The 9,750-nt window shown below is 46.3% G+C and overlaps 1 protein-coding gene across 1 annotated transcript in view; it reads left to right on the top strand.

The window, feature by feature from the left end:
* Positions 1–295: 295 nt before the first annotated feature.
* Positions 296–9,750, top strand: part of lpin1b (lipin 1b) — a 35,611-nt gene continuing 26,156 nt past the window's right edge. Inside the window, exons 1-3 of the mRNA XM_062551031.1 lie at positions 296–787; positions 6,143–6,343; positions 7,423–7,518. Coding sequence (XP_062407015.1) covers positions 6,152–6,343; positions 7,423–7,518 — 288 coding nt within the window. The 5' untranslated portion in view covers positions 296–787; positions 6,143–6,151. The remainder of the gene's footprint in view (positions 788–6,142; positions 6,344–7,422; positions 7,519–9,750) is intronic.

Below are 9,750 nucleotides of genomic sequence, written 5' to 3' on the forward strand. Positions count from 1 at the left end.
CCAACTTCCTTCCTGTTCCTGCAACATTTCGCGTTTCCTCTTTCAGACTTGTGTCTTCATAAACCTGTGGGTAGACGCTGCCACGCTGCTTTGCTTAGTCACAGAAAAAAACAACAACGTGCAACAGAAACCACAACTGCAGACATCGAACGTCAGGCAACGCGGCGCAGCCATTGGTCAATGTGATCACCTCACCGCCTTCCTCACTCGCAGTGCCCCAGACAGTCTTTGCCGGCCGGGGTCAGATTACGAACCTCTTCAAGCCTCCGAAGCCGGCAGATGTTAAGTGTACAGTCCAACCTAACCTATATCGCCAAAAATATTTTTTTGGCGTTAGGAAGTTAAACTTTAGACCGTAAAAGCACGAAGGCTTTATTTGAAAATGAAAATGTCTAATCCTATTCGCTGCGCATAGTATTATTATACATTTGGTCAAGTCACAAAGTCTGTGTGTGTGGCGGCTGTAAGTGTTATTTGATTACAGCGATCTGATTGGACCAACGAGAGACCTCATCTGCATGTGATGTCATTTGCTGCGCTGGCTGTGGAGAGACTCGAAGGTCCGAGAGCGAGCCAGAGATACCGAGTGTGTGAGAGAGGAATAAAACAGTAGCTGTGTTATCTTAAGTAACGGCAAGTGGTGATACAGACTTATTCAACACCAGCATCTTCGTTCTAACCGGAAAATGACACTATAATGTTCCTGTGTGCGACCGTCACCAGCAGCAAAAGAGAAGTCCGGCGCATTCCCGTGTTGATGTGAGGACGTCTGCGTGGTACTGAAAAGGTATAGAATTTCAGCTGCATTTTTGTGTTGCTGTCGGCTGTTCTAGTCATGTAAACTGTGGGTGAAGTTACTGCATAGCATAGCCCACTGCGGGACATTTACATTCGTTTACTTTTCTGCTTGCCAAGTGTCTGTTGTGTACAATGGATTTCACCACCAGACCTTCTTCGTCCTGACATGGGGTTCGTTTTGGGACTGCTGCAGCTGTTCAGTTCAGGGTCAAACAGATAGTCAGCGATAATGTTTATGTTGGAGGCATCTGTCATGTAGTGTCTTCAACGTGATATCTAAAGTGTGATGGACTTTGAGTGATGGACATTAGTAAAACAAAACATACGTGTATTATACATAGGCTATACATAACCAGCATCCCTTCCTTAACCTGTTTGGCATTTGGCCCGGTTTCTATGGTTTTAGTCTGGCGGAAAAGCCAGACCATGACGATATATTGATGACCAAACACGTTAGGCTACTACAGAGATATGAATGCCGAGTTACTGGAATGAAGGATGTTTTCTTTAGAATTGCAGTGCTGATCACTGCACAGTCATGGTAGGGTAGCCTGCCTCTACCAAGCAGACTGCAGTGTCCCCTTACAACCCAACACAAGTCTGCATCGTTCATATACAGTATGGGAGAGAGGGGCAGAGAGAGGGAGAGAGAGAGAGAGAGAGAGAGAGAGAGAGAGAGAGGGAGAGAGAGAGAGAGATGTTGTTTATTGATGGACGTAGGCTATTTGTTTAGATGAGCAGGTAGATGAGTTTCTCACGATACAGCTGATAGGTTAGAGGCCCTATACAGTACCTCACTCAAGGCTCACAGGTATCAGCTTTTGTTTTCACAATTCACATGCTCATATTTTTTTACATTTAGTCAAATGTGCTCACCACAGTAGCCTACAGCACAGAAGCTTCAGTGTGGATAGAACCAGCCCATGAACTGATATGTGCTGTAGTAGCTCCAGGTTGTTTTGGGTGAATCACCTTTTTGTGTGGTGGTGACCTGCCTTCAGTATTTCCAGAGAAACTCCACCACCACCCTTCTCTACTGCCTGTGTGTGTGTGTGTGTGTGTGTGTGTGTGTGTGTGTGTGTGTGTGTGTGTGTGTGTGTGTGTGTAAGCTATCAGTATGTGTCCCAGACAGTCCCACTACCCAGCACTGAAGCTCTAGTTTAGGAAGGTCACTTTTGGACAACACACCGGAGCTGTGGCCCTCACTAGAATGCTCTTGACCTAAGCTCCATAGGTGACCATGGTGTCAATCAGATACAGTACATAGACCTACCGATGTTTATTTTGTAAATGCGGTCCAGAAACACAAGAAAACATTCTGTGGGAGGCCTGTCAATACAAGAGAAGTGATCTTCGTTTAACTGAGTGTAGCCATCTGACAGTGATAGCACTTATCCCATTACCGCATTGTATAATGCTGTTACATGTCAGTGGTCTGTGAATGTGTCTGATGTACAGTATTGGGCACTCATCAGTGTTTATCACTGTAATGATGACAGAGGTCTATTGTACGTTTTGTTTGGAGATGTCATTTGATATTAGCCTCGTCGATCATCTATGTTTTTACAGAATTGCTAAATAATTTATTGTACTGTCTGTTGAAATATGTGCATTTGTATGTACAGCAAAAACAACCTACTGCACCTTTAACATATATACGCATAAGGCATCTGTTTTAGAATTTATGTGCCAGTCTGATGTAGAGTAGTATAATTCTCTTGTTTTCAGGTGAATAACTTCAAAGAGCAGCTTTGTGTGTTTGTCTCAGGAATGGAGATGGGCTCGGCATTATCTCCTGCAGAAAGCCCATGGGATATTATACATTCAGATGTCAGAAAAATAAGCACCCTGCTTAGAAAATTAGACAGACTACTCTGCTGTGGTCTATTTTTAAACCTACCAAGCTTCTTTCAATGCAACTTCTGAGAATAGATGTCTTTGGGCTGCTGCCTCTCCATAGTAGGACTGGGTTTTGAAGGGGGAAAGCTTTGCACCGGGTTTAATCCAAAGGAACTTGATCTAAGGAAAAAGATTTGAGAATACCAGTTTGTTCCGTTGAGTCCTTAAGAGAACCCAAGAGGGGCCCAGTGGATAGGCGGATGTTCTGCCTCTAGGGGCTTATAACGCTGGCCTCCCCTGTTGAGGCCCTTGACCCAGGGCAGCTGCTCTCTCTCTCTCTCTCTCTCTCTTTCTCTCTCCCTCCCTCTTTATCTCTCTCTCCCTCTCTCCCCCTCTCTCTCTCTTTCTCTCTCCCTCTCCCTTTATCTCTCTCTCCCTCTCTCTCCCCCTCTCTCCCCCTCTCTCTCTCCCTCTCTCTCCCCCTCTCTCTCTCTCTCTCTCTTTCTCTCTCTCTCTCTCTCTCCCTCTCTGCCTCTTTCATGTCTGCTGTGGGGGGTTTCAGAGTGGACTGGGCAGTGAGCAGATCTGGCATGATCTCAGTGTCATTGTAAAGGACCCCCTCAGTCCTCAGTGTCCGTCTCTGGCCCACATCTCATGGGCTGCAGCTCTTTGGGTCATCAGTGTGGAGAATAACGAATTCTCCCGTTTTGTGTTTGTCTTTGACTGCATGCTGCCTGCATGCATGGGACAGATGGGTGTTTATGGTGGTATGATGTGCTTAGGATTCTGGGATTTTGAGTTACTGTAATTATTGCACAACTCAGATGGGATGGCCTCTGCTGTATTAGTATGGGATTTATGCATATGATTAATGCATTTATGAAGCTTGATGTTTCTTGTCTTACATTATTCTCAGGGTTCGATTCAGGCCGTAAGGAGTAGGAAGGTGTTTAACCGTGTCACCTTCAAAACAGCTCTACACCTTTTGAGTGACATACAGTAGACCCAGTTTGTAGGACACTTAGATGTACAGAGTGTTAGATAAACACAAGCTAAATGGCAGACACAGGAGCTAGTGTTAAGTTGAAGCAGCATCTTTGTCTTGATGAAGTCAGTGTTTGGTGTGGAAGCTCACTGACACACACACACACACTCTGGCTCTGAAGAGGTCTCTCAAGGTCAACCCCACAGAGGTGCTCCAGTGGGGCTCTGCTTGCCTCGGACACAGACAGTGTCTGTCATACGCTGTGATGAAGCGTATACTGAAGCACAAGGGAGCGTCTTTGTACAGTATTACTGTAGTCAGTGATTTATTAGATATCTTTGTATAGTTACAGTAGGCCTTTTAGTTAGTGATTTAAGTATTGCAAAACATAGTAAACGTCTTGTTGGTGTAGTTTTAGTTAGTGATGTTTTAGATATCGTTGTACAGTATTAGTTAATGATTTATTAAGTATTGAAAAGCAGTCTCGTTATGTCCTTGTTCTCTCCTTCCGCTACCCCAAGTTACATCGTAGATATTTGGAGAATCTCTGCTGACGTATGCGCCATCTTTCTTAAATGTTGTTGGACATTCAATACGAGCTTAGGATATTGTGATAACACCCAGGGGGTCTTTACAGCATCTATTTTAACACTAACACTGGTTAACACCAACCTTGCCACACTAGTGACCGTGAATGAGCCACACTAGTGACCGTCTCATTCTGCGAGCACTCTGAAGGAGTAGTGTTATCTACAGCCTTTAGCGGCTATGGGAAAGGAATTAACTGCCTGGCATTCTGGGAGTGTCCGTGTCGGGTCGAAGGGCTGGAGCAAAAAAGAGGGTTCTAGGAAGCGAGGCAGTCACCACGAAGAGAGAGCTTATGTTACAGGTCAAAGGTCGTGGTGGGCCTCAGAGAGAGGATGGGGCCATCTTGTTTTGCACCTTGTTGTGCAAGGAGCACCGAGCTCACCAACATCTCAGTATGTTGTACAGCTTTAACCTGGCTTTATTAGGCCAATTACTGCCTTGGCTTGTTTTCGGTTTTTGTTTTCAGTTTTTGTTTCAAAGGTGCAGTCAGCGAGTCCATAGCATTTGTTGTTACGTTCAGCAATCATCTCTTCTCCTCTCCTCATTCGCTAACTGCCCATTCAGTACATTGGGGGGGGGGGGGGGGGGGGGCAGTAGGCAGCCCAGGCTTGGAAAACTGGAAACAAAGTGGGGGCAGCCTGACCCCCAAACAAGGACGAAACCCTGTGTGGAGCTTCCCAGGGAATACTTAAAGGAGCGGTGAGCTACCTCTCTCTGTGTAGAGTTTCCCAGGGAATACTGAAAGGAGCGGTGAGCTACCTCTCTAGTGAGGTTAGTTTGGCCCTTGGTTAAAATATAATGTGCACTGTTTTGGACAAAAGCATCTGCCAATCATTTAAAATATATGTATAAACATAAACAGACATCATTTCCTGCGCAATCGTTGACTGCATCTTTAAGAGAGGACTCTCTGTTCTTATTATACTGTAGGTGACATTCACAGTTTCCTGATTGCCCATTGTACAGTGTATGGCCAATCTAACAATGCCAACATGGCCAGATGTTCTTCCATGTTAGTGTTAAAGTTGGTGTGCTGGTGTGAGTGTTGGGGCTAGTGGTCGTGAATGAACACTGGTCAGTATATTTCCAGTCCTTTGAACACTTGAGTAGTCAGCCTAATGCAGGCCTTTACCCATTTCGTCACACACAAACAAATCATGGCCTGATTGCTGGTGCATTCACACAATATAAACAAGTGTGTGACAGTCCATTAAACAGCCGAAAGGAAACAGGAAACACTGGGCCCAGTTTTTGTTTCCTGTTCATCCCACAAAGTGAAAGTGCTCACGTTATGGTGGCATCGGTCGTACCCAACCGGGAAGAAAAAGTGTTTGTCTTTGACAAATGTATTCATGGCTCTCCTAATGCAGCACGTGTTCCCTCGGTGCCAAGTGTGTCATCATTAGTGGCCGGCCAATTGATCTCCGCTGACCCAGTTATGGGCCTCATGTCTGCCACAGAAGATAATCTTCATCCTTGTCCCAAATTCCACTGAGAATAAAAGGCCCCTTTCACTGCCAGAGCAGGCAGGGTTTACCCGAAGGCTTTCATGTTGTTGTTCTTTGTAACACATGCTTTACCTAAGGTGTGGGATATCTAAGTTTATGCATTTGATGTAGCCTACTGTAGATACTAGGTGCCCACTTACAAAATAACATAGAATTGAGATAGTACAAATAATGACAGAATACTGATGCTAGTATTTACATTTTATTTAATCTATGTTTGGTTATTGTTGTCATATTAAATCAGAAGAGGATCTTTGAAAAGATCGGGAAAAGAAGTGTGATGGTTTGGTATTACAGGTAGGCTAATGGTATTCATGTCTCAGTAGATATCAGATAAGCGTCTGTGAAAGCTGTGTGTGGATCTGCACCGTCTCACTGTCTCCTGTCCCCCCATTTCTGTCCACTTCTGCGCCGCCGGCTGCAGTCTCAGACCATGAACTACGTGGGCCAGCTGGCGGGCCAGGTGCTGGTGCAGGTGAAGGAGCTGTACCGCGGCCTGAACCCGGCCACGCTGTCCGGCTGCATCGACGTCATCGTGGTGCGTCGGCCCGACGGCTCGCTGCACTGCTCGCCCTTCCACGTCCGCTTCGGCAAGATGGGCGTCCTGCGCTCCCGAGAGAAAGTGGTGAGTGACGCCGTGGGGTGGGGGGGGGGGGGGGGGGGGGGCGGGGGGTTAACTGCCTCATTAGACCTCTGTAGTTTGCCTGCAAAAAAAGGAACCAAAAGATGCCATCTTTGCCCATATAAGGAGATCGGGCGGGTATCAGCTTTGCCCATATAAAGAGATCCGCATACAATCTTTGCCCATATAAGGAGATCCGGGTACAATCTTTGCCCATATAAGGAGATCCGGGGGTACCATCTTTGCCCATATAAGGAGATTTTGGTACAATTGATGCCCATATAAGGAGATCCGTGCACAATCTTTGCCCATACTGTATAAGGAGATCCGGGGGTACCATCTTTGCCCATATAAGGAGATCCGGTGGGTAACATTTTTGCCCATATAAGGAGATCTGGCAGGTACCATCTTTGCCCATGTAAGGAGAACCGGATCTCCTTATATAGGCAAAGATGGCAGCTTCGAGTCCTTTTTGTGTAGGCGAACTTCAGAAGTCTTTGAGACATAACCCTCAATAAAACTGATTTAATGGCCAGTCCTCTTCCTCAGTGGGCAGGGGTACTCAGATCAACGCTCTCTGCATTTAGAGCGTTATTTAGAGGGAAACCAGGGCTGGGTGAATGCATATGCCAGAGCTGGCACAAAGTGTTTGGATGAAGTGTTTCTCTTGGGGCCATGTAATGTGTCAGTGTGGGAACTGGAAAGATGTGGTCTTGTGATGTGGAGAGGGAACTGTTCATGTTGCTTAGGAAGGGGAAATGGTCAAGCGGATCCTACCGCCAACAATTGTTGTGCTTCTTGGAAAAAATGTCTGTGGGAGTTGTGTTTGTGTTTTCTTTGCTTTGTTATAATGAGAAGTGGTCTGAACTCTTTTGCAACTCTCTATTTCATACATTATAGTCAATGAAAGTCTTATTTAAAAAAGGAGATGTTTTAACCAAATGTGGCTGCTTGACCACTACAACTTCTTATCTTAACATTTAGCTTTTGTGTATTGCTCTTTGAGAAGGCTGTTTTAAGGCCAGCCCAAGAGGTGGTTCACTGGTCTCAGACTTGTGTGCTGTCCCTTTGCGTCCTCTCAGGTGGACATCGAGATCAACGGGGAGCCCGTGAGCCTGCACATGAAGCTGGGGGACAACGGGGAGGCCTTCTTCGTGAAGGAGACGGAGAACAATCAGGTACAGCACTGTCCAAAGGAGTGACCAATGACCATGCAGTATGGGAGGGCCGAGCCCCTTCAGAATTCAGGTTCTCACAGGATTTAGTTCTGAAGCCTACATTCTATTAGTATTTAGTAGTAGGATTGTTTCCATGACATTAAGAGGAACGAGTGAAGCTTCCGTCTCCTCTCTTCCCTCCTCTACCTCCTTCTCCTGAGTCCTGCCACTTTCTCCTCTGACTACTCTGTGACTACTACTTCTAACTTCTGCACTCTCTTCTTCTGGTTGATTGTTTTAGTGTTACAGTAACTACTGCCTAAGGTCTCTTCTGCACTCTCTTGTTCTGGTGATAGTGTGGATTGTTTTAGTGTTACAGTAACTACTGCCTAAGGTCTCTTCTGCACTCTCTTGTTCTGGTGATAGTGTTGATTGTTTTAGTATTACAGTAACTACTACCTAAGGTCTCCTCTACATGGTGGCTCCAATGTTATTCCCCATTTTGTAAGTTGCTGTGGGTGAAAGGGTCTGCTAAGGGAGTAAAGGTCAATGTAAATGTAAATACCATACGGGAGTGCAGAGGCCATTCAAAATTCAGTCTGTTCAGGTTCTCTTAGGAACATACTTCTCATGCGACGCCTACGTTCTGTTTAGCGGTGGGATTGTTTCCATAACATTAGATGGAGCCTACCAAACTTCAAAAGTGATGGTTTTTTTTCAAGGAACCAAAGATGGTAAACAAAGAGAGGGTGATGAAGGAGAGAGAGGGGGAGGAGAAAGAGAGGAAGGAGAGGTAGAAATTAGTAGCATATGTCACCATAATGGCTTGCATGTGCTGAAACGCAGCTGAGAGAGAGAGAGAGAGAGAGAGAGAGAGAGAGAGAGAGAGAGAGAGAGAGAGAGAGAGAGAGAGGAGAGAGAGAGAGAGGTGGGTTTGGCAATTGGCATGTAAGCCTACAGTAGTGTAGTACATCCAGAGATATATGAGCATCCACATCTGAGCTGGGGGGGGTGGGGAGAGATGGAGGCCTAGATCTGCAGCCGGCCGTGCGGGTGATTTATGGGCCTGCTAAGGGTGTCAGATTCTCAGCCACGGTGAGGGAAGCCACTAGGCCCCTGTGGAGCCTCTAGCCCTGGAAGTGTGTCACCTCAGTGTCAGGCCACAGCCCCTGCACCATCCATCTCCCCTCGTCGGCCTCCACCACACCAGGCTAGCTGGGGTTAGCCTAAAGGCCAGGCTTGAGTAGCATGGAGAGAGCCTAGCATCATAAAGACCCTCACACAGTGCACTGATTGGTATCAGCTACTCTCTGGCCCTGTGTATAAGACATTGGGTGCCTCTCATGTAAAGTTTATACGTCCTCCCTCGCTCCTCGGGCCCCGATCCTCACTGATCTACATAAAGAAAGATAGACGAAGGGATAGACTATCGTTGTTGCCGCCCCATCATTCTTTATGTAGATCAGTGAGGATCGAGGCCCGAGGAGCGAGGGAGGACGTATAAACTTTACATGAGAGGCACCTATTGACCTGCATCGGTCTGAGCAGGGATGGGGGATGGATGAAAGCCATGAGAGAGGCTCAGTTGTTAACTTTGTTACCCGGACGCTGGGCTCTTTCTGTGGGCCTCTCGATATCCGAGCGCGGTGATTGGATTTTAACGAGCCACTTAGCCCAAGCATGCTCACATGTGCTCTTTTTTTTCTCTCAAAACGTGAGCTGTTCTCTGCCCTCCACCTCCTTCCCTTCACAACCCTCACGGCACGGGGCCTCTTCCTGGAACAGGAGATCCTGAGAAGAGAAAGTGTTTGAAGTTTTTGATGCTTGCTTACCCTCGTCATCTCGAAAGAGAAACAAACGCCTCTTCTTCTTTCACAGCACGGCTGCAAGCTCAGCTGGGGACAGTCACAGAATTTTGAGATCTGTTAATAGAAATGAGTTGCTGAAACCTTTGATCCTGACAATCTAGCACTGCTTTAAAACACTACTGCTGCTACAACATACAGTATGTTTAGGACTGTGCCACTGACTGAGCAGAATAAAAACAGTGCAAGAGGCCTGCATAAGAAAGGCTAATAGACCTCTGAAGTTCGCCTACAAAAAAGCCACTATCTGTGCCCAAATTGGAAATGCAGATGTTTTGCGCAAAGTTTTGTCCTCTGCCTTCGAGTGGATACTGTGATATTCGGTAGGTGCAGATGGCACACTTTGATCTTTGCTACCCCAGAGCTAGCTTACAATGCAACTTGCCAT

The sequence above is a fragment of the Sardina pilchardus genome, chromosome 12 (assembly GCF_963854185.1).
Source record: "Sardina pilchardus chromosome 12, fSarPil1.1, whole genome shotgun sequence".
NCBI classification, from domain to species: domain Eukaryota; kingdom Metazoa; phylum Chordata; class Actinopteri; order Clupeiformes; family Clupeidae; genus Sardina; species Sardina pilchardus.